Here is a 26,084-nt window from a genome sequence, read left to right on the forward strand (position 1 = left end):
GGACCCAGAAAAATGTTGGTTATATATCAACCATTGAATTTCTCGGATGTTAAAAAGACACCTCTGGAAAAACAACGTAACTCTACTTTTACTGATATAAATGCTGTGGTAATTGCTATTAAATCACGAAAGGATGCCTACTTGTTTTGGGGGCTATATTAAATATTCTTACAAATTTTTACATTAGTTGTTTTACTACTAAATTTTATATTCTCCCTCATTAATTTCTTTGAATCAAGTATGTATTCACCATTAAACCATACATAATCTTATTTAGTATATCCTCAGGAATTTCTAGCTTTAGAACTTTTCAGAAACAAAAAGCCTTATTTCTCCTATGACAAGGATTTCAAAACAACACTTTAATGAAATACATGCTAATTCAAATGAATAAAAATCTTTACAATAAAAAATGTATATTGAACCTTTTCGTTATTTTCTGAATATCAGTATTTCCAGAATGAAAACTATGATTACTAACCTATGTGACTATTGGGAAAACTTACATTATTCAACTATGTAATGCTTCCCTAACTTTTTGAAGGCAAGCGTACTGGGTAGTGAACTGGGAATGGCAGGAGGAGTCACTTGTCGCTACGGAGGAGAGTGATGAGGAGCAGTGGACAACGCTGAAAGGACAGGAGCGACTGAGAACTTGCCTCGAAAAGCAACGGCTGAGACTCAGGCCATGCCCCAGCAGAGACGCATGGTCTTCTTGTTAGAACGATCTTTTAAAAGGATAAATCGACACATTAAGTCACAATAAATGAGCTCTAAAAGTTCTGCCTGCTTTATGGTAATGCTGAATTTACACATCTTGGGAATTTGTGTGAATTTAATTAGTGAAAACTTAAACTTCTACTCACCAAACTTTCAATTGTATCAGAAGCATTATCTTCCACAAAATACATTCCACATTTACCTGCAGAATATAGCTGTATGTGAGTTTCAAATGTACGCACTATTACCTGATATGGTTACAAGCATGCCCTTTGCAGTTAGTGGCCTGAATTCAAATGCCATCACCCAGAAACAGTTCCTGACACTCAAGACCTATTTTTGAATCATCTGTGAGATCTCAGGCAAGCTGCTCAACCTCCGTGTCTTAGTTTCCTTACAAAAAGAAGGGGGAGGAGAGGACTCTATTTCATAGGGTTACTGTGGGAATTAGGCTATATGCAAACTGCTTATTAATAGTGCCTGGCACTCAGTGCTAAAAAAGGTTGGCCATTTATTACCACCAGTATTCTTATGTTGCCAGCATATTATCTTGCTTTATTTCATCACACATTAACTGAAGTCAAGTTGTAAACCAAATTTCCTAGCAAAAGAGGAAATCTTAATTACTTTGCTGACTTAAACACTCAGTAAGGCAGAAATGGCTTAAAAGATCATCTGCCAAGTTTTCCTCCTCCACAGGCAGTTGATAAGACTGCCTGTGGTGATATATCATGTATCTCAATGGCAGGAACTGCCTGGGCCCTGCCCTGTAGGCTGGTCACCTTCGAGCGCTGGCCTGGCTGGCCCAGAGGGGCTGCTGTCCCAGCACACTCAAAGCTGTGCACATTGGGCCTCAGGGGCAATGAGGCTCTAATCTGAGGGCTCATCAAAAGGCTTATGGCTGGGATCCACCCCAGAGTTTCAGATTCAGTTGGTCAGGGCTGGGGCCTGAGAAAGTGCATTTCTAAGAAGTCCGATGTGATGCTGCTGCTGCTCTTCCTGATTTGGGGACCACACTTTGAGGACAACCGGCCTGCAGCACATGATCTGGCTCTTTAAAGGAACAGAGACCAACTGGTACCACTTCATTCCTTCACATCTTGAGGAAAATACTTCTCACCTAATGTGATTACATAGGTCTCTGTGCATTGACAAGCATGGTCTTTCTCTCAGAAGTACAATAGAGACTATAAATTATACATCTCAAGGTAGATATAGGGCACAGGTATATCTGTCAACACAGTAGGCATATAATAATATTAATAATAACTCTTCACTCTAAAATAAAAATTGATACATAATAAAAGGAATGACTAAATATAAAATGTATACTCATGAACAAAGTCAACTTTATAAAAATTAAAATGCTAGTCATATGCTTCTCAGGGACAAGACTGTCATTTCTTCACATTCATGAGTCAATGCACTACACATAATGTTGCGGCAGCATAATGTATGTGGTGTTAGAGAAAGTTCATCTCCTTGAATGCCAGTGTGTCAAAATGATGCTCTAAATCACCCAGAACACAGTAAGATGGGGTGAACACATGTAAAACTCTTCAGAGTGTGACCTACCTAATAACAGTTCACCAGCTGTCTCTCTAGATGGTGCAACGCTGATACATCTTCGATTCACTCTGTCAAAACATATTGAAAATTACTATGATTAAATGTTTTGAACAATTTTAGAAAGTATAAGCTATACTGTATCTAGTGAAAGATTTCAGCAACACAGATGAGTTTGAAGCACACCGTGTCTTGTCAAAACCCACATAAAAATATTATCTCATTCTTTAACGTTCTAGTAGGGGGGAAAATGACTAAAACTTTTAGAAAAAGCTAATAACCCCTATATCCTGTATGCAGAATACAGGATTCAGCTACTGAGAAAGAAACTTCAATATTTTATATTTTCCAATAAATAACCAAACATTGGAACGTGCCTCTGATACTTTAAACACGTAAAAGAAGACTAGTTTCTAGGAGTGGGGGATTCAGAGTCAGAAAAGTTCCTCTATTCTTTAGTCAAGTCCTTTCTATTCTTTGAGTCTCAGTTTTTCATCTATAAAATGGGCAGGGTAATGATCGACTCGTTTACTACTCAGCAATTCTATGATACGTTGGGCGTTACCATCTTCCTCCTGCAACAAGAGGTGAGGAAGCTGACGCAGAGAGGTAAGTAACTTGCCCAAGATCAGAAAGCTAATGAGAGCAGGCCCAGGACCTGGTCCTTTCAGCACTGCCCCGACTTCCAGTGGGTGCTGCCAGCAGTGAGTCTGCACCCCACAGCGAACAGCTCGCTACAGAAACACTCATGCAAACATGGGCCAGAGCACATGACCGAAGTCCAAGGGCTCCTTCCTATCAACAGTTACCTTTCCTTTTGGATTTGGACCATTTAACCTTGTCCTCTTTTGAGCCATGTTTAGGACCTTTCCTAAAACCACACCACATTGTCTAAAGTTAATAGTACATAAGTGTTACAACAGACTACAAAAATCTTTAACTCCTTCAACAAAAAAGAAAGCATCTTACTGGTTCAAAGTTACCTTATAGACTCACTTGCAGCTTTGTCTTTTACAGTAGAAGAGAAAGAAGAATGAGTTTTGTCTTCAAAGAGGTAAGAGAGTGGTGGTTTGACCACAGCTGTTGAGGAAAAGAACACATATTACCTTTACCTAATGACCACAGTTATCTGCTCTATTAATATGTTGAGTCAAAAAGCCACTATTACCTTCAGATTTCTGTCTATCCCTAAGGAGATACTTGTTTGGAATAGTTAAGTAACATCTCTGTAGGCGCCTCCTCTCTCGATTTGGCCCTTCTGTTGGATCCAACTGCCAGGAAGTTGGATAGTAGATGGGATCATACCAGACTGCTCTACAAGTCAAAAGAAAAGAATGTTTTAGGTGTCAATGTGAAGTACCTGTAAGCTTTAAAAAATCATAGTATAGGACTTCTGCCAAGATGAAGGTATAGGTGGAAACACTTTGCGTCCTCGCACAACCAAACCTAAAAACAACAAAGTTTTAACAACAATAAACGCAACCAAACCACACAGAAAATCGACAATACGGAGTCTGAAAACAACAAACCGCTCTGCTAAACTGGAGAGAGGGGTGAAACCAGCATCAGAGCAGGTTGGACAGGGAAGATCACCCGACCCGGGAGATACACAGGCAGCCGAGGGCGCAGATCCCAGGTGTGGGCTAGCTACGGGTGGACACAGGGAAGAGGCATGGCTGGCTGTCTGCAGTTGAACATTTGCGCACAGATAAACCAGTGAAGAGGCGAGCATTGAGACTGCAGCGCAGGGCGGTGGGCTCGCACATTTGCGCTAAGATAAACAGGCAGGGGGCGAACAGTGAGGCGGACTGGGCAAGCAGAGAGGACTGCCATTGCTCCCTCTCTGACCCCGCCCCCACATACTGTGTTACAGACCAGCAACCTCGGTGGCCCCACCCTGGTGAACACCTAAGGCGCCTCTCCTCATATGTAACAGGCACAAACAGATTAAAACATGGCTCAAGAAGAACTCAGAGCCCCAGAGCCGATAAATCTAAGTGATGAAGAAATAGCCAAACTATCAGATGCACAGTTCAAAACACTGGTGATCAGGATGCTCACAGAACTGGTTGATTTTAGTCACAAATTAGAGGAACATATGAAGGCTAAACTAATTGAAATGAATGGTAATGCACAGGAAACCAATAGTAATGGAAAGGAAACTGGGACTCAAATCAATGGAGTGGAACAGAAAGAGGAAAAAAATGACCAAACAGAAAAATATGAAGAAACAAGAATTCAAAAAAATGAGGAGAGGCTTACGAACCTCCAGGACATCTTTAAATGCTCCAATATCCGAATTATAGGGGTACCAGAAGGGGAAGAGGAACAGTAACGAGTGGAAACCTTATTTGAACAAATAATAAAAGAGAATTTCCCCATTCTGGCAAAGGAAATAGACTTCCAGGAAATCCAGAAAGCTCAGAGAGTCCCAAAGAATTTGGTTGGACCCAAGAAGGAACACACCAAGGCACATCATAATTACATTAGCCAAGATTCAAATGAAGGAGAGAATCCTAGAAGCAGCAAGAGCTAAGGGGATAGTCACCTACAAAGGACTTCCCATCAGACTGTCAGTGAATTTCTCAAGAGACCTTATAGGCAAGAAGGGGCTGGAAAGAAGTATTCCAAGTCATGAAAACCAAAGACCTACAACCAAGATTGCTCTATCCAGCAAAGTTTTCATTTAGAATGGAAGGACAGATAAAGTGCTTCCCAGATAAGATCAAATTCAAGGAGTTCATCATCACCAAGCCCTTATTCTATGAAATGTTAAAGGGACTTACCTAAGAAAAAGAAGATAAAAAAGATGAACAGTGAAAGGACAGCGAACTCACAGTTATCAACAACCACACCTAAAACAAAAGCAAATTAAGAGGACAGCTAGATCAGGAGCAGAACCATAGAAATGAAGATCTCAAGGAGGGTTAGCAACAGGGGAGTGGGAGAAGGAGAAGGGGGGAGAAGGTACAGAGAATAAGTAGCATAGACAGTAGATAGAAAATAGATGGGGGGGAGGGTAAGAATAGTAGGGGAAATACAGAATCTAAAGAACTTGAGACCTGTGTTCATGAACTAAAGGGGGGCATGATGGGGGAGGGGTGTGCAGGGTGGAGGGGAATGGAGGGGGGAAATAGAACAAATATAATGGCATGATCAATAAAATAAAAACATTAAAAATCATAGTATAAATTGAATAAATCAAAACTTATTTATTCAACTAAAAAAGAAGGAAAAGGGAAAATCCAACTATTTATATAATTAGACTGGGGAATACAGATACATAGTACAAAAGAATAACATAAAAAATTAGGACTTCCAGCCACGATGGAGTCATAGGTAGATATGCTTTGCTTCCTTGCACAACCAAAAGAAGAACAACTACAAATTTCAAAACAAAAAGCAACCAGAACTGCCAGATAACTGAACTGTATGAAGTCCGAAAACCAAGGAGTTAAAGAAGAAGTATTCATTCAGATGGGTAGGCGGGGCGGAGACAGGCAGCTAGGGTGGAGAGGCAAGGTGGCAGCTGGCGGACCAGGCAGTTGAGGCCTGCTGGTGGAGCAGGTGGTCCCACATCTGCATGAGAATACACTGGGAGCAACAACTGGGAGGTTAGACAAACTGCCCAACCCAGGGTTCCAGCGCAGGGAAATAAAGCCTCAGAACCTCTGACTGAAAAAACCTGGGGGAGTTTTGGTGGAAGACACTCCCGGCCTCACAGGAGGGTTCATTAGAGAGACCCACAGGGTCCTAGAATGTACACAAACCCAACCACGTGGGAATCAGCACCCGAAGGGCCCAATTTGTTTGTGGGTAGTGGGGGAAGTGACTGAAAGTGGCCAAGAGCTGAGCAAGCACCATTGTTTCCTCTCAGACCCCTCCCCCCACATACAGCGTCAAGATGCAGCAACATGGGTTGCCCCGCCCTGGCGAATACCTAAAACTCCACCCCTTACTATGTAACAGGTGCACCCAGACAAAAAGTATGGCCCAAATAAAAGAACACAGAAAAAACAGAACTAAGCAATGAAGAGATAGCCAACCTATCAGATGCACTATTCAAAAACTGGTAATCAGGACTCACAAAATAGAGGAAGAAGTGGCTATAAAAAGTGAAATAAAGGAAAATGTACAGGGAACCAACAGTGACAGGAAGGAAACCAGGACTCAAATCAATGGTTTGGAGCAAAAGGAAGAAATAAACATTTAATCAGAACAGAATGAAGAAACAAGAAGTTAAAAAAATGAGGACAGACTTAGGAACCTCTGGGACAACTTTAAACATTCCAACATTCGAATCATAGAGGTGCCAGAAGGAGGAGAGGAAGAGCAAGACATTGAAAATTTGAAAAAGTAGTGAAAGAGAACTTCCCCAATCTGATAACGGGAAAAGACTTCCAGGAAGTGCAGGAACCCAGAGAGTCCCAGAGAAGTTGGACCCAAGGAAGCACACACCAAGGCACATCTTAATTACATTAGGCAAGATTAAAATGAAGGAGAGAATCCTAGAAGCAGCAAGAGATAAGGAGACGGTCACCTACAAAGGAGTTCCCATTAGACTGTCACAGCTGATTTCTCAAAAGAGACCTTACAGGCAAGAAGGGGCTGGAGAAAAGTATTCCAAGTCATGAAATCCAAAGACCTACATCCAAGACTGCTCTATCCAGTAAAATTATAACATAGAATGGAAGGGCAGATCAAGTGCTTCTCAGATAAGGTCAAGTACAAGGAGTTCATCATCACCAAGCCCTTATTATATGGAATGTTAAAGGGACTTATTTAAGAAAAAGAAGGAAATCAAAACTACGAACAGTAAAATGGCAATAAATGCACAACTATCAACAACTGAATCTAAAATTAAAAAACAAAAACAAAATAAACTAGAACAGGAACAAAATCACAGAAATGGAGATGACATGGAGGGTTATCAGTGGGGAGAAAAGGGGGAGCATGCGGGGAAAGGTTCAGGAAATAAGAAGCATAAGTGGTAGGTACAAAATAGACAGGGGAGGTTAAGAATAGCATGGGAAATGGAGAAGCCAAAGAACTGATGTGTATGATCCATGGACAAGAACTAAGGTGCGGGAATGATGATGGGAGGGGGGGTACAGGGCAGAGGGGAATAAGGGGGAGAAAAAACTGGGACAACTGTAATAGCATAATCAATAAAATATATTTTAAAAATTTAAATTATACATTAAAAAACAAAAAAAGTAAATAAAAAATAATAATTTAAATCAATAAATTAAATAATTTTTAGACGCAAAAAGAGTGTATTCATGTCTTTTGCTCATTCAAATTTTGGGGATCTTAATATTTTACTTTCAAATCTTTATGAACTTTAAAATGATAAAATATTAATTGATATATTTGCTGAAAATAAATTATGATGTTTTGCTGTTCTTGTTATAGTTGTTAATTACACTGGAAACAAAGTCAAATCCATTCATCTTTTCTTTGTAGTTTCTATTGTGTCCGATCTTAAAAAGTTATTCCTCCATCAAAGAGTTGATAAATACACTATTTTCCTACTTTATAAATTGTCATCTACTTTATAAACTTTTCTTCGACTTTAAAATTCTTCCATTAACCTGGAATTTGCTTTAGATTATAACATGTAGTGTTTTTTAGCACCCCAAGGATATACTAATCACTTATGTTATGCTCAAAAGATACGTGAAAAGAAGATGCTCAACATCACTCATCATCGTGGAAATGCAAATGAAAATCACAATGAGATATCACCTCATATTGGTCAGAATGGCTATGATCAATAAATCAAAAAACGACAAGTGCTGGCAAGGAAGAGAAGAAAAGGGAACCCTTGTGCACTGTTGGTGGGATTGTAAATTGGCACAGCCACTGTGGAAAAGAGTATGGTGGTATCTCAGAAAATTAAAAACAGAACTACCTTATGACCCAGCAATTTCACATCTGGGTATTTACCTGAAGAAATTCAATACACTAATTCAAAAAGATATATGAACCCCTATATTCATTGCAGCATTATATACAATAGCCACTTATGTGCCCATCAATAGATGAGTGAATAAATATGTGGTGCATATATACAACAGAATATTACTCAGTCATAAAAAAAGAAGTCTCATCATTTACAACAATATGGATGAACCTAGAGGTTGTTCCACTTATTATGCTAAGTGAAATAAGTCAGAGAGACAAACACTGTATAATTTCACTTATATGGGGAATGTAAAAAACAAAACAGGAAGAAACTCATGAAGAGAACAAACTGATAGTTGCCGGATGAGGGGGTCCTGGGGGGAATGATCCAAAATGGTGAAAGGATTACAAAGCACTAACTGGCCGTTTTAAAGTACTCACAGGGATGTAAAGCACAGCACAGGGAATGGGGTCAATGACACTGTCATAATATGTCTGGCGCCGGTGGGTGCCAGCCACAATGAAGGCGATTACTTGGTAAGTTACATATGTGTCTAATCACTCTGTTCTACACATGAAACTAGTATAATATTGTATGGCAACCATACTGAAAAATAAAAATAACCTAATCAGTTATCCAAATTTAGAGAATAATACTTTAATTTTTCTCTTCATTATTTTTGAAGGATATTTTAAGTACTATTAAGGACTTAGCTAGAAAAATATCTGCTTCCCAACTACCCTGTTTCAGTGACTTCTCAATTCTTTTGCAAAGACCATATTTTAAAATTAAAAGCAATATATATATTTGTACTTGCTGGAAGAGCTAAATAAGGCCTCTCTGCATTTTTATCCTCCTCGAGAGTTAAAAAAAAAACAAACTCCTGTTCGATTCCTCTTCAAGATGAAATAAATCACAAATGATTTAAAATTTTTACACTAATGGAATCATGTTCTGGCTCTGTGGAATGAAACCAGTCATTGACATGGACATGTGAAACACGCATGCAAGGCCACCCAAACAGCCCGCACTCTGCTCACCTGTCGTGTGTCAGCTGTTGACTGAGCTCCTGCCAGTGCCGGCTGGCGCTCAGATCGACTTTGTACATCCCTCTGATGTGCTGGATCACCTTTTTCCTCTCAATTCCCTGGGAGAAAGACACTGCCTGGGTGATATCTGCAGCTATTTTAGAGATATCCTTTGACTTTGAATCAAGACGCTGAAAGAGACTAAACAAGATTGTCCATAAGTTAAGCACATGTGGAACATGAAATGTGTATCAAAACATGACCCTTAAAAACTAAAGGTATATGTGAAAGCTAATGGCAACCTAAAAGACATGGCTTTTCCATCCATACAATCCTACCTTTGTTGATTATTATTAACTGTGTTATGCCAGGTTGCTTTAGTCACACCTTCTTCAGTTTCATATTTCTTTTGTTCCTAAAAGATTTAAATAATAATGTAGTATATAAAACTTGTTATTTATTATTTAACATTGGCAGGGCCCAATAAACTAATTGTAAAACCAAGTTAACAAAGGAAAAAATATCATCCCCAGGAGACCAGAATATTAACACAACCACTTAAATAATGCTATAATTCCCTTTTGTTTCCATATAATTTGGTTCACAGGATTTAGGATAGAACCATTAGCCAGAGTTGCCAAACCTGGTGGGCTTGCATAGGTGCCTGCTCCCTTATTTTGCTCTTTCATGAAAGAACCCATAACTCAGGTTGGTTTTTCCACTTGCCTGTAACTGTAAAAATCTTTCCCTCACTGAAAGCTACTGATAACACATAAGGATGAACACAGAAGACAAAACATTCCTTAAATAAGCCCGTTTGTTCTCTCAAAGTAAAAAAGAAATAGGCAGAAAAAATTATTTCAAATTCATCATCAATGATACACTGTAATAAAAAACAAGCCTTCAAACATTCTTTCATTATAGTTAGTGGGATCTTTTAAGAAAATTGTTTGTTTCACCAGCTTACCTCTTTGATCATTTTAAGAAGCTCTGGTTTTGTTGCTGCGCTGGGAGGGATGCACTTGTGGCCACATAACTTTAAAGCATTCATAAGCTCTTCTGCTGTGTCTAGTTCTTCCTGAGTCAGTTCATCTTGGTGATTATGTATCAACTCGGACAAATACAAAACTAACTTGGCTCCATGCTTTGAAACAAAGTAACACATTTTTTCAGTCATAAAGAATTTTTATTTCTTACATTCAAATTATTTAACAGTAATTAAATTAAATTATATTGCTAGATTTATTTGATTAGATCTGGTTTGAATAAATGAGCTAAAAAAAGATGCTCTAGAGGCAACTGAAAATATTTGATTATATATTGGATATTTCATAAGTACACTAATTTTGCTGGGTATAAGGTTTGTTATGGTTATATAAGAAAAGGCCTTTTGAAAAAATGTAATTTCTATCATTTATTTAAAAATATTTCAGAGGAAGAAGAAATGATGCCAATATGATAAAAATATTAACAATTATTAAATCTATATGATGGTTATATAGTATTCATTACATTATGCTATTTTTCTTAGTATGCTTGAAAATTTTCATTGTCAAAGGTAAAAAAAAGAAAGAAAAAGAGGGAAAAAGAAGGAAGAAAGGGAGGAAGGGAGGGAAGAAAAGAAGGAAAAGAAAGGCTAGCAAATAGCAAGCAGGCTTTTGGAAAACAAATTCTGGAGAGGATTAGCTGAAGAAATATAGGAAATAAGACTGGGATAAGGAAAAATCATTCTTAGTTTTTCTCATAGAAAAATTTAACTGGAATGGGAACTTTCCTTTAAATCTTGAGATAAGGGAGTTATGCTTATTTATTCTCTCTCCTTTGACTTCTGCTTGGTCGAAGAGAAGGTGGTGAAAATTCTAAGACAAAAAGCTGTCTTTGGATGAGCTTATAAGATTCAGCGCTCCTAAGGAGAACTCTAAAACTAGGAAGACCTGAGCACTTGTGAACACCCAGAGAAGGGTTGCTTTAGGCCAGACTTTTATGAACAGAACCTATGACTAAAATTAGAGTGTTGTTACTTAAGGCAATAACAACCATTCTTCGTAACATGAACCTACACCTACTCATGATTTTTAGGTGGCCCTTCTACGCTCTAGAAGTTACGCCCAATTATTATGTGCACGCTATGCATTATTTAGACATGAATTCTGTCAACAATTAAACACGCAGTTTTACTTCTTAAAAATTTGCATGAATACAAATACCACTGTATTTGGCTTTATGACATTTTAAACTGTGAATAGTATTAAATGTCAACAAATGGAATTTGGAAACTGTTACATTTTGGGTGATATTTACATTAACATGCTGAATCACCTCATGCCATTTCCTAAAAGCATAAGATGAACATATGTATGATGAAAATAGCAAACCTCATTTTGATGCAACATTTTAAAAGAGTCAGGAGACAGCTGCTATCCGACTGAAAGAGAAAACTGAGCAGATGCTCTGTGAGTAAAAGGCCCAAAGAGTTGGCAAATAAAGAGAAGTGGTAAATGACTGGGATATTTTCACATGTGCCCTGAAGGAAAGGCTCTTAATATAACTGTAAAAATATTTCCATTTAGTATTCAGGGACACTCTAAAATTATCTTGACAAACTATCAGAAATGTTTTTATTCACTCTGAATATCCACATAACAGATGATTTAGAGACTGAAGTTGTTTCTGATAACTCATTTTAACATCCTCTAATCAATCAATTACTGATTGTAGTTCCTGAGACTAGAAAAGGTATGACTGAGGATTGATAAAAACAAACAAAAAAGAGTCTTGTCTTCAGTTCTCAAAAGGCTAATTTAAAAAAATAATAATATTTATTTATTTTTAGAGAGGGAGGAAGGAGGGAGAAAGAGAGGGAGAAAAACATCGATGTGAGAAACATCGATCAGTTGCCTCTTGACGTGCCCCATCTGGGGATCAAACCCACAACTCGGGCATGTGCCCTCTACCTGGGAATCAAACCAGTGACCTTTTGCTTTGTGAGATGATGCCCAATCAACTGAGCCACACCAGTCAGGGCTCAAAAGATTTATTTAAGGAGCAGAATCTATTAAACACAAATCCTCGGAAAATAATAAAATGCTAGAATATGTAAAAAGACAGGTTTCCATTAAAGTATCTAGAAAGAGAGAGCTCTGAGTGGACCAGAGCAAGGGAGGAAGGTTCTGAAGGTGGGGCAGAGGGAGCTGGGTGCGTGGGTGAACGGGTGCAGTGGCAGGTGGACAGACACAGGGGAGGAGAGAGGCTTTCCGGCTGTAAGGACACGTGCATCACGCAGCGTGTCAGCAGGAATGAATACACAGGCGGTGAGGAGGGTGTAGCACAGATGAAATGCTCTTTCAAAGAGGCAGCATCACATGCTGGAGAGTTAAGCCGGCTCAAGGTGTAGCAGGAGAAACCTAGGGCTTGAAAAATCACACACATTACAAATGGATATAGCCTACAGGCAGCTATCAAAAAAAAAAGAAGTATATATATTATAACTGCTGTGGAATGACCTCTAGGACATACTGTTAGTTGAAGAAAGTGCAGAAGAGTGTGTACAATTCACTACCTTCCTCTGTGCTGAGAAGTGGAGGAGATAACAGATAAGTGTGTGCACACGTGTGTGTATAGAACAGCTCATGTAGCCCACAGCACTGAAGAACAAATACCGACAGTGACACACAGGGAAAGGGAAATAATGGGGGGGAGGGTCTAGAGATAAAAGCCAGAACCCCTCCTAATATGGTATTTCCACAACTTTGACTTTGGATCCATGTAGACACTTTCACATAGTTAAAAATGAAGTTAAACCCAATGGAATCCTAAACAATAGAAAACAAATTTTAGAAATCTAGTTAGTTGAAGTTTGTGGCATAACCAAATAAAAGTTACTTTAAGAGCTTTTATAATACAGTACTTTCATGGTAAATCCATAATGCTATTTAAGAATCACAAGAAATCTCAAGCTGCATTCAGTGGGCTTGTCATTAGTGATATAGTTGGTCATCTTATTTTGAAAACAGATATAGATACAGAAAGATAGAGCAAATCAGTATGTTAATGTCATTAGGAAGATGACAACATTAATAAAAAGAAATACGAAGTATAAAACCTAAGAAAAAGTGAAGTATCAGTATGAATTTATGATTTTTTTCCTAAAAAGATACATATTTCCCAGCTTTTCCCACTAAAAAAGTGAACAAGAAATGATAACCTAACATAAGTGAATGTACCTAGTCCCTGGATCTGTGGTCTTTAAGTACTATTATTTCATTAAAAGAAAATAGGGGCTTTATATTTTTTTTTACTTTTTTATTTTTATTTTTAGACAGAGGGGAAAGGGAGGGAGAGAGACAGAAACATCAATGTGCGGTTGCCTCTCATGTGACCACCACTGGGGACCTGTGCCCAGGCATGTGCCCTGACTGGGAATCGAACTGGTGACCTTTTGGTTCACAGTCTACGCTCAATCCACTGAGCTATACCAGCCAGGGCAATAGGGGCTTTTTGAGGAAAACTTCGGTTTCAGGTTGGGAAGAATAAACACAGGATGAGTGTGGGACATTCTTATGTTCCAGAACAAAGAATTTAATCTCATCAACATGTTCAAAATTAAATGGCCGTGTTAAAAGAAACTAACAACTTGACTCTACAGTGGTGTTAATTTAAATATCAAACAGAACAATAACTACAGCAGTTTGAAACTATTTATAAAATTTTTAAGAAAACACCTGAGTTCATAATGATACCTCAAAAATAAAAACAAATACAAAAATTAAAGGTTGCTAGAGCACCAATTCCTTATTCTAAAAATTAATAAATGAGGTAAATAAATATTTATCTTGCCTTTCCTATAGAGGCCATATTTTAGGACAGCCAGATAGTTAAGAAGGGAATATTCCTTCCTACAGATGAATCACAGCTGATAGCTGCTCCGGGGAGATGAGAAACTTAGAGAAATCACAGTTGGCAACTCCTAATGAAAAGTGGATCTTGGCAACTATCACCAATGGCTGCTAAAACCATCAGGTTATATAGGTTGAGGGTGAACTCTGTAATGGGTGGATCCGGCTGACAACCATCTCGAAAAGCAGGGCAACTGGACTTCTCTGGCTCCTGCTCTGATGTAATGGAACACTCACCCCTAGTAAATATTCTTTAAGAGAAGAAAAAACCACAAAAACAAATATGAAACCAGGAAACGGAATCTAATCAAGGCTCTAAATATATAGCCATAAGGATATAATTAGCCAATTCCAGAATACGGGAAACTCTACAGAATAAATGACCCAGTTTAATCAATGAATGAGTAATATTAAAAAATGGCTAGGGAGGCTAATTGCCATGGATTAAAAATATTTAGCACACATCCAACAAATGCAATGTATGGGCCTGTTTGGTTCCAGAAACAAGCAAACTATTAAAAAGTTATAAAATGTCCTGGCCAGGTAGCTCAGTTGGTTAGAGCATCATCCCTTATGCATCAGGGTTTTGGGTTTGATCCCTGGTCAGGGCACATACAAGAATCAACCAACGAATGAATGAACAAGAGGAACAAATCAATGTTTTTTTCTCTCTCTCAAGTCAATACTTTTTTAATTATAAGCAATATGGGAAAATTTAAATGCTGATTGGATATTATATGATAATAAAGAATGATTAATATTACTGAGCATGATGTTTTTAAAAAGTCCTTATTGGTTAGAGATACATTCTGAAGTATTTACAAGCAATATGATTTGATACCTGACATTTGTTTCAAAATTATACAAAGGAAAAAAGAAAAATTGAAGCTGGGTAATGGTCACGTGGGGTTCTTTTTTGATTTCTCTCAACTTTAAGGTACGTATATTTGAAATTTTCCATAATAAACTTTAAAAAATCAGGTACAGTAATTTGGTCTTGAGTGCAGAGGTTATCATAGTGACCAGAGCATAAGGAGTAGAAGCCTGAACACAGTGGGCGGGTGACAACAGAGTGAGTGAGAGAGAGAGAGAGAGAGAGGGGTAGCTAAACAAAGCCCTTTCCCTGTGATGAAGTGGATTCGGGAGAGAAGAAACAATCAGCCAGAGTTCCAGTGTTTAGACTGAGTCGGTAAGGGCACGCTGACAGGACGGGGAGGCAGAGGAGGAAGGCTGACACGCGAAACAGGACTGGTCACTAGGGCTGCTTTGGATGGGCGGCGCCTCTGCTGAGGGGAAAGGAAGGAAAGACCACTCCAAGTTCTCCAGGGAAGGAAACCAGGGGCCTGGATGCCCTTCTGCCTCGGGAGGGGAAGACAATGCTCCTTGTGCACTTGAGACAGTCTTAATATTGGAAAGAGCACCTATAAGTTACTTGGAAGCTACGACCTTTTGGTTCCTAATATGATACACCTGGGTTTCCCAGGGATTAAAAGAGATATTTTTCCTTTCTTTCACAGGGTCCAGCACAAACAATGCCCCTTTTTTATTACAAAATCTTTTATTACAAAATCCTAAGCATGCAATTCTGTAACATAACAATATCACACTCAAGCATACCACGTGGCATTTTAGGTGAAATGTTCAAATTAAAACTATAAATGTTTACACCCATATTACCCTACCAGCCACACTCAAGCAGGCCTTACTTCTGCCAGACCCTGTATCTCATCTCTTACTTTACTAATAGGGGTATACAGTGAGCACACACATATTAAGGGTTCATTCATTTCTATGAGTTTCAACAACTGTGTATACCCATGTAACGACATCCAAAATGAGACCACATTTTCGTCACCCGGGGAGTTTCGTAAGCCTCCTTTCCAATCAGTTCCCCTTCTCACTGCCTCCTCCTCACAGAGACAACTGTCTGTCACCATGTCTCACTTTCACCTGCTCTTGAACTCTCTTGTGTTTGTCTGTCCCTTAGCCAGTGCAATGTTTAGCACTTCCTCCACAATGGCAGGTATGGCAGTGGTCTGTTTTTTGTATAAACTCTACTGAATAAGTGCATCACAATTTGCTTATACCCTCTCTTGTTGATAGACATCTGGGTTCTTTCCAGTATTTGGCTATTAGTGAAAAGGCTGCCATGGATATTTTTGAACAAGTCTTTTTACAGTCATATATTTTAATTTCTCTTTGGTAAACATCTAAAGATGGAATTTTAGGGTCACAGGTTAACTGTGTGTTTAATATATAAGAAACTGCTAAATAGCTCTCTAAAACAGTTATAACCATTTAAACTCTCCCACTGTCATTCTTGAAGTGATAGGATTTATTATACGGTCTGAAATTTTTATAGGTATTTTGATTTTGATCATTATAAATAATCAACATTTTTTCTAAATTACTGTAAACATTTTCTAAAGCATGTCATATGTACTGTTGTTTGAACTATTCAGCATATAGATGTTTCATGGATAATAAATAGAATGCTTTAAACAGGTTCCAAACAGTTCTTAGAGGAAATGCTTTAATACTCAGTAATAAGCTACAAATGGCCCTGTAAGGACTTAACATAAATGAAGGCCCTTAAAAGGCACCAGAAAAGAATGGGGCATAAACTGGTCAAACTGAGATGGGTGAAGAGCATCTGAAGAAAGACCTGGGTGATATTTGAGAAGTAAACTATACTTATAATGTTTGACATGAAAATACAGTTTGATTTCAGTTCTCGTTTTGTACAATTTGATGTTTCACCAACAGTTTTTATGTATGAAACACGGAGATTCTTACTTGCAGAGATGGGCTGAGGCAGTCTCGTAGTATTTCCTGATAATTTGGTTCATGAACTATTTCAAATATCTGCTTTCTCTGTTGGGAAGGGTGGGCAGGTGACGACATGTGCGTGAGCAGTCTCCCCAGCTGCTTTCGGAAGGTTTCCTTACACGACCATATGATCTTCGTCCACTGCTGCCTGGAACCGCCGGTTTTACTTGAACCCTGAAACCAAAACAGAAATAAACTAGATCAGACTTTTGAAGTAATAATATACCAACCTCAATGCAGACCTAAAGAAGATCATGGAACATGTTCTATCCTTGCTTTTTAAAGACAGTGTACACAGAAAGACATAGACAACCACACAAATGGTGTTTAAAAGGCATGGACATACAACTTTGTTCAAAATAGCCATAAGGTGGGAACAATCCAAATGCACACTGATGAATGAGTTAACAGAACGTGGTCTATACACAGAACGGGACGTCACTCAGCCTTAAAAAGGACTTGCAGTAACCACACATGCTTGAACAGGGATGAACTGAAAACATTATGCTAAGTGAAATAAGTCACACACAAAAGGCCCATGTTGCATGAAATATGTATTATATAATAATTTATGTGATGTATCTAGAAAGTCAAATTTCAAAGAGGACAGAAAGTAGAACAGAGGTCGCAGGCCTGGAGGAGGGGCAGGAATTAGTGTTCGATCAACACAGAGCTTCCGTTTGGGAGGACGAAAGGGCCCAGACACGGATGGTGCTGATGGTCACACAAAGCCACGAATGTACTGAACACTGCTGAACTGTACTCTTAAAAATGGTTCAAACAGTACATTTTATGCTATGTATATTTTACCAAATTTAAAAAAGGAGAGAAGGATGAAGACACTAGAGTCCTAAATGACGTACAAAGCTACGTAGGACTTGGAAATTTTAAAGAAAAAAAAGAAAAAGAACTACCAGAGAACAATGGTAGGTAAGGTACCACTGATTTTTGCAATACAAAAGAGAAAGGATTTATTATAAAGACTCGAATTAGTACTGAAATATTGAGTGTAACAGTCAAAAGTAAGGACTGCATGTAAACTGACCACCTGCACCCCTCACGAGGGACCAAAGAAGCCGCTTCAGCTGTGGTCCCATGAGGCTGACCCAGTTCCAATCACATCTCCTGTAAAAACTGAATCGGCCCACTGCAGAGTTCATTCGAGTTTTGGAAATTGCTAATTTCTCTTGGTCCTGAGGGCCCCGTGTGAACTGAATGACTCAGATCTAGTGAACCTTCAGACACCAAGATCTAGTTGCGATGCAGAGCCTGGCAGAGGCATAATTTGTGAGCTCGGCTGGAGTTTGATCGGCTGTTGGTGTCCGTGGGCTGCGCTGACCTGTTTGTTCCCTGTGGTCACTGTAGGTGACTCGCAGAAACCAGAGTGAGTCACTGATGAATGGAGCCTGACATTTGCCCATATTCTTTGTATAATTCTGAAGGATTTGGATCCATTTAAACCAAGATCTAAACTTCATAGTAACTCATAATAATAATCATTCAAGATAGGTACTGATAAAGTACTTTGAAAACAGGCTATTAATTTAAACTCCCACGGAACTGGTTAAAGCCCACCTATCTTCTGACGCCGCCTGCTCTCCCATAGCAGAAAGTGGCTTTCAGGCCCCAGACGTAAAACCAACGCTGCACCCAGTGAGTCGGTTCGGAAAGGGGGACTTGGCACTCTTACTCCATTATTAAGAATTCAAGTTGTCCAAGTGTCAGAAGACTCTGTGAGGGAGTCTCCTCTCTCACAGAGAGAGAAAATGTTTAATGTTTGAAAACATTAAATACAGACAGGAAACTTCTACTCTTTTTGTGTGAATGAACATTCCCCATTTAGTTAATTTACTCACAATAGACACTCTAAATACTTCTACCAGGTACGTGAATATTTCTTTCTGAAATGGATTGGAAACAGAAGTACGTTCATGATGAATATTTTCTTCAGTCTCAGTCTGGGAAACTGAGTTCTTGCTTTGAGTGGCATTTTCTGGAGTACTCAAAATGTCAACAATGTCCGGATTAAACTCTGAATTAAAAAGAGAATAAAAATTAGTCAAATCACTGATACCTAGCCATTCCAAATGTAATGATGCTGGTAAAAATACTCTGTGTAATTTCTAAACCAGTTGTCAAAATATTAATGTGTAGTAGTGCATTAACTGTAGAATGTACTAGAGAAAAATAATCTTACTTAAAACAGTGTAGAAATTTAAATGTATGTAAACCATGCAATTCTAAATTAAAGATTTATCTTACTAATGAAGATGAATTAAACTGTGATATTTCGAGGCCATGAGGTTCCCGCACACACCGGAAGATCGGCCTGTGTGGCCCATGCGGCATGAGCAGCAGGCAGGTGAGCGGAGCTGCCGCTCTACCGTGCGGCCCCAGTACGTGCTGCGCGGCCCCAGTGCATGCTGCGTGAGCGGTGCACGTACTTCCACTGCAAGGTTTAGCCTGAGCGCTGGGGCCCCAAATATTAGAGAAGTTTAAAAAAAATCTCAGTTCTGTTATTTTTCTAATGATTAACAGGTACTGTTTTCTTTTATCTGCCTTTTTGGGGTTATTTGAACATTTCTTAGAATCCTGTTTTGACTTATCTATAGTGCTTTTTGAGTATTTTTTTGCACAGCTTTTAAGTGGTTGCTCTAAATACTACATTTTATATATAAATCATTAGCTACTATAGAAGTATAAACTGAAACCACAACGTGGTATCACTGTACATATCAGGATGGCTACAACTAACAACAGTGACAATCCAAATATGTACAAGGACTGAAAAACACCAGACCAGTCATACATATGAAATTACACAGTCACTCTGGGGAAGTCTGGCAGTTTCTCAGCTAGAAGAAAACACACACCACCACACAACCCAACGCCCGCACTCCTGGGTGTTCATCCTGGGAAAATGTAGACTACATTCACACAGAAGCCTGCACCTAAGTGTGACAGCAGCTTTATTTGTACCAGCTCCAAACTGGAAACAGCCCAGACGGTCTTCCCACAAGTGCAGGGCTAACCAAATCATGCCGTGTGCACACGGTGGAACACTACTCAGCAAAAACAAACCATGTAACTACCAGGCTAGCTCTAAAAACTATGCTGAGTGAGAACAGCTAAGGCTGCATTCTGTACTGTTCTATTTATGTCACATTTCTGAAATGACGAAAATGCAGGAAAGAACAGACTAGAGGCTGCCAGTGACTACGGAGGGGTGGGGCGGGAAGAGAGTGAGTGTGACTATAAAAAGGCAACATAAGGGATCCTTGTGGTGATGGAACGTTCTGTTTCTCAGCTCTGTAATATCCTGATAGTGATGTCGGTAGAATCTTGCATAATCCATTGAGGGAAACTGGATAAAGCATACGTGAGACCTCTGTAATAATTCTCAACTACTACACATGAATCTATTAACATGACTACAACTGTCACACCTTACCTGTGGTTTCACATTCCACAATTTTAGTTATCCATAACTGACATGTAAAAATATTTTATGTAAAATTGCATAAATAAACAATTCATAAACTTTTTAAAGATTTTATTTATTTATTATTTAGAGAGAGGGGAAGGGAGGGAGAGAAACATCAATGTGTGGTTGCCTCCCAAGCACCCTCTACTGGGGACCTAACCTGCAACCCAGGCATGTGCCCTGACTGGGAATTGAACCAGTGACCCCTCTGGCTCGCAGGCCAGCAGTCAATCCACTGAGCTACACCAATCCAGGCCACAAGTTTTAAATTGCATACCGTTGTGAACAGTGTGCTGAAATCTCCCACTGTCCCCCCTGGGATGTGAACTATCCCCTCATCCAGATATCCACACTGCAGATGCTCCCTGGCTGCCAGTCAGTCTGCAGCTATCTTGACTATCAGGTTGAGTGTTGTGGCATCACAGTGCTTGAGTCCAAGTCATCCTTATTTTACTTAAACATGGCCCCAAAGCTCAAGAGTAGTGATGCTGGCAACTTGGCTGTGCCAAAGAGAAGCTGGAAAGTGCTTCCTTTAAGTGAGAAGAATGTATGTAAAGGAAAAAACAGTATATAAGGGGTTCAGTACTATCCATAGCTTCAGGCATCCATTGGAAGGGGTGTCTTAAAGAAAAACTTTAAAAAGTCGATCTGGGCCAGCATTTAACACATTGAAAAATGGGCTTTATTCAAAACTATTATTTCCGAATAAATTCGTTTAGTAGTATGGAAACCTATTTGGTTCCCTCTTATTTTCCTTTTGATTCAAAACCTGGGCAATGACACACTTGCTCTCTAGTCTCACCTTGATGAATGACCCTGTTAACAGCCAGAATGGTGAGCCGCTGCAGTCTCTGCGCCAGCTCCGCTTCGGTCGCCTGCACGGGGTTCTCCTGGCTCATTCTCCGCTGCATCATCACGTGAAGTTCGTCACTCGCCACCGAACGCATTTTCATTAGAAGGGAGTCGGTCTGAGCAACGGGAAACTTCCGAGGCCCTTCAAATATAAGTTAAAGTGTCAAATGCCAGAGTTAACAAGATCGAAGAAACTATTTTTGCTGCAAGTTTTTGATCATCAGAACATGAAAAGAACCTTATTTAACACAAAGTTAATTTATACAAAGGAAAGAGAATTATTAAGAGAAAGTGATGTTTCTCCCTCTTTGAACAGGTACAATAGTAATTTTGATCTCAAAATCCTAAATAAAAATGGCTTAGGAGGATGACTACCATTTGGCAAAATTTGAGTCTCCTGAAAAACTCCAAGAATTAGAAGGGTACATATAAGTAGTTCAGAATGTTTTGACAAAATATTTTCAAATACTGTTGTACTTTCTTTGTATTATAAAGTAATCAATAAAATTTTATTTAATTTTTTATTAAAGATATTTATTTATTTTTAGAGAGAGGGGAAGAGAGGGAGAAAGAGGAGAAAAATATCACTGTGAGAGAGAAACATCAATTGGCTGCCTCTCATAAGAGCCCCAGCTGGGCACCGAAACCACAACCCAGGCATATGCGACCTTATGCTTTTCCAGACAACATCCAACCGAGCCACACTGGTCAGGGCATCAATGGATTTTTAAAGCACATTGTGTTGCAGTTAGAACATTACCATTTCTGGATAACTGAGTTTTATGAAATAGTTCTGAGAAGTGCATACAGTAACATAGTGGAAATCAGTGAAGTGAAGGTGAAGAGATCAGAAAGGTGAGTATCATTCCGGTGATTCGCTAATAAATGACGTGCCGCGCATGCATCATTTGGGATTTAATCCTACACAAGCATTTCTCGAGAAATGTTTCCTCAGACTGAACAGGTAGAGTTGGCACTCAGCACCGTTACTGCACCTGCTCCGAGAGGCACCCCACGGGGAGTGGATCCAGGAGGAAATGGGGGGAATGAGTCTTGACGGAGCTCACTGAAGGAAAAGGGCATCGGAAGTTGACCATAGGACCGAAAATGGCGTCTTGGTAGGTGAGGAGCAGTGGAACCCTTCATTGGAATTGAACCTTTGTTTTAGATTATGAAAACATGCATCAATTTCCATAAGTAGTCACTATAAAGATTACTTACATATAATTAAAATATGACATTTTCATGACTCATCCTACAAGATACTTAAATATTTTAATAGCATTTCAGATTGTCCACTATTTTAGGTAATCAGTATTTTTAATCAGTTAATACACTTTGGTGGGTAGAGTCACCTTTGAGACAAAAAAAAAAACAAAAACCAAGCAAATAAAAAGAAAAATTTCATATCTGTGATATATTCAAGAATAATACTTCAGACTATATCCTTAGTCTAAGCAGATTCTCCCCAGTGTCCACTTCTCCGACAGCTTCCAGCTGTGTGTAAGCAGCCAATGTCCACGGTTCACAGCGTGGCCACACAGTGAACGGGGAGGGCAGAGCCTTGTGCAGGGCTAAGCACTCGGCAAAGTGGGGGGCTGTGCCCTCGTGTTCTGAGGCCACCCTGAGCTGATGCAGCCCTAAGTACACTTTCCTAAGCCTCAGTTTCCTCATATGTAAAGCATGAATTAGGAAGTAAAATAGAGCCTTACCCACAGGCAGACATTTTCCACTGACACTATATTAAATATATGTATTTACAGGTTTGTTGATCATGTTCTCCAGGAAAATGTAAGTTCCATGAGAGCAGATAACTGGTACATGGCTAATGCTCAATAAATACAGTTGATGGTTGGGAGAATGGACAAAGAGGGTTGTTCTGTAGATTAATAAAGTAATGGCCACAAAACGCAATGCCTATCTCATATGAGGAATCAAAAGTTGTTAATGGTAATATTATTAATGGTTGAAATGTAAAGAAAATTCAGAGAATAATATATTTATTTATATATACACACACACACATATATACTTATTTATAACAGTTTAAATGTATGTGTCCTTTAATGCCTTCCTTAATGCTTTCCTCCACATTCATTATCAAGGTGACGTACAGTTTTGCATACTGATAAGCAGTAAAAAACATATAAGACAATGTACATTGCTACCCTGTTTATAATAGCAAGAACAAAAAATGAAAAAAACCCACCTTCGTTATTTGATAAACTTAGGAAAGACAACCACGGCAAGTTAATATAATAGATTTTTATGCGTTTTTTAAACATAAAGAATATTTATAGTGTATGGAAAGATGTCTATAATACATTGTTTAGAAACAGAAATCAGTTACAAACAGAAGGTAGAGGAGTATCACACTGCCGGGGCAAACTTGCACTTTCTCTTACATATCTCTACACCAAAAGCCCGCACTGAGGCTGAGGAGCCCGTGCCCTGTTCACTGGGTCCCAGGGAACTGCCGGCGTCGGGAGGGAGAATGGAGCACCCGAGTGAGACTGCAAGGCGGCTATGCCGGCAGTAAAATGGCACCTGCCCCCCTCCCCCAGTACGAGGGCTGAATGTGGAAATGTGATGATCGTACTGCTCAGGGCACTCTGGCCCGACCCACGGATATCCCGACACCCAGTCTGCGTCAGCCTGTCTATTACCAAACCACCCCATGTGGCCGTCACTGAGGCAGCAGCTGCCGGCTGTCCCCACAAGTCCTGCTGGAGGTACGGGGTGGCAGTGGGGCTGGAGGTGTCCTTTGTCTCACAGTTCTCAATAAATGCTAAATGAGTCTGTTTAGAAGAAAGCCACCCCCCACCAAGGAGAGAGCCTGTTTTACAATAAACCCTTGTGGGAACAGGTCACCATGAACACGATGGAGACCAGGGCATCAGAAACCCGAGTCACTTTCGTACCATGACAAATGGACTCTGTGGCTTCAGAACCCCACTGCCCAGAGCAGAGAGGCGGCAGTATCTGAATCTTTCCTAGCCATAGGGTGCGAAGCCAATATGTTTGACAGCTTTTGCTAACAGTGAACAAACAGAATAAAGTCTTTCCCACATACTTGTGTAAAACAACATGGAAGGAACTAAACTTAACACATATGAAGTGGCATTTTCTGACGGGACTCAGAAGTATTTCAATTAAGGTCGTATTTAAAATAAGAAACTTCTTGAGAGAGGGCTAAAGATATAGGTCCTATGATCTGACAGCCGGTGTGAATGATGCAGCTGGTCTAGGTCACAGAAAGAAGAGTGTAGGTGTGAGTGACATGGCTGATGTAGGTGTGAGTGATGTCGCTGGTGTAGGACACAGAGGGAGAGTGTAGGTGTGAGTGATGAGGCTGTGAGAAGGACACTGAGGTGAGGGCTGGTGTAGGACACAGAGGGAGAGTGTATGGGAGTGATGTCGGGAAGTGTAGGTGTGAGTGATGAGGCTGGTGTAAGACACAGATGGGAGAAGTGTAGGTGGGAGTGATGAGGCTGGTGTAGGACAGAGAGGGAGAAGTGTAGGTGGGAGTGATGTGGCTGGTGTAGGACACAGAGGGAGAGTGTAGGTGGGAGTGATGAGGCTGGTGTAGGACACAGAGGGAGAGTGTAGGTGGGAGTGATGTGGCTGGTGTAGGACACAGAGGGAGAGTGTAGGTGGGAGTGATGAGGCTGGTGTAGGACACAGAGGGGAGAAGTGTAGGTGGGAGTGATGAGGCTGGTGTAGGACACAGTGGGAGAGTGTAGGTGGGAGTGATGTGGCTGGTGTAGGACACAGAGGGAGAGTGTAGGTGGGAGTGATGAGGCTGGTGTAGGACACAGAGGGGAGAAGTGTAGGTGGGAGTGATGAGGCTGGTGTAGGACACAGAGGAAGAGTGTAGGTGGGAGTGATGAGGCTGGTGTAGGACAGAGAGGGAGAAGTGTAGGTGGGAGTGATGAGGCTGGTGTGGGACAGAGAGGAAGAAGTGTAGGTGGGAGTGATGAGGCTGGTGTAGGACAGAGAGGGGAGAAGTGTAGGTGGGAGTGATGTAGATGTTGCTGTTCCAGCAGTGTGTTATTGGCCTCAGTTGATCTGTTAAATGAGGAGCCTGAACCTCCTGTCTTTTAAGAGCTTTCATCAAGTTCAAGTTCGTAGGGTCTGTAAGCCTCACAAGGGTGACTTCAACTGCACTGACAAAGTGAAAAATACAGGCCCAGAAGAATTGGCCAGGAAAGTCAGGAGAAAAAAGAATGTCCTAGAGAAAGGATGAAATGTCCATTATCCACTTCAGAACAATTGAAACAAACAAATAATGAATAACGAACTTGGAGCTAGGCATGGCTCAAGCTCAAGGTGATAAAAATACTAGTATCTGGAGAGACAGAGGACAGTGTGTTAGAGAAATCACAGGGAAAAGAGAAAGCAACAAGAGGGCTGAGTGCAGGCCTGGGCCCAGAGCTATGGGAAACTCCTTCAGGGACCTGGGGTAAAGGAGGAGAATGAGAGAGAGCAGCAAGAAAAAGTAGTAAAGGGACACTTTCCTGTGGGCACAGAACGGGTATTCCCTCCCAACAGTCCCTGACTACCCTCGGAGCCCTGCAAAGGGCAGGCACTGCAGCAGCCACCATCTGGCACGTAGGAAGCTGAGCATTACTGCCAGACTTGGGGTAAGTGGAATTCTAGCTGGGACAAGAGGTACGACCGGGGAGCCCACTCCAGAGACCAGAGACTGTTCGGATGTTCAGTGAAGGATGGCTGTAGAGGGCAATGGGGGTGTTTAGAAGTTTTGTTTACATAAGCTTTTTTCCAGGATAATCTAAACATAC

The 26,084-nt window shown here is 40.1% G+C and overlaps 1 protein-coding gene across 1 annotated transcript in view; it reads right to left on the bottom strand.

Annotated features, from left to right (window-relative positions):
* The window catches only part of LYST (lysosomal trafficking regulator), a 161,290-nt gene that overhangs the window by 44,611 nt on the left and 90,595 nt on the right, over window positions 1-26,084 (bottom strand). Inside the window, exons 29-38 of the mRNA XM_053667898.1 lie at window positions 21,233-21,424; window positions 18,803-18,978; window positions 16,914-17,120; window positions 10,190-10,366; window positions 9,561-9,637; window positions 9,235-9,423; window positions 3,455-3,600; window positions 3,270-3,366; window positions 2,296-2,357; window positions 867-922 (exon numbers count right to left, since the gene is read on the bottom strand). Of these exons, the coding sequence (XP_053523873.1) occupies window positions 867-922; window positions 2,296-2,357; window positions 3,270-3,366; window positions 3,455-3,600; window positions 9,235-9,423; window positions 9,561-9,637; window positions 10,190-10,366; window positions 16,914-17,120; window positions 18,803-18,978; window positions 21,233-21,424 (1,379 nt within the window). The remainder of the gene's footprint in view (window positions 1-866; window positions 923-2,295; window positions 2,358-3,269; window positions 3,367-3,454; window positions 3,601-9,234; window positions 9,424-9,560; window positions 9,638-10,189; window positions 10,367-16,913; window positions 17,121-18,802; window positions 18,979-21,232; window positions 21,425-26,084) is intronic.

This window comes from Artibeus jamaicensis, unplaced genomic scaffold (genome assembly GCF_021234435.1).
Source record: "Artibeus jamaicensis isolate MK-2021 breed Jamaican fruit bat unplaced genomic scaffold, CSHL_Jam_final contig_473, whole genome shotgun sequence".
Lineage (NCBI taxonomy): Eukaryota > Metazoa > Chordata > Mammalia > Chiroptera > Phyllostomidae > Artibeus > Artibeus jamaicensis.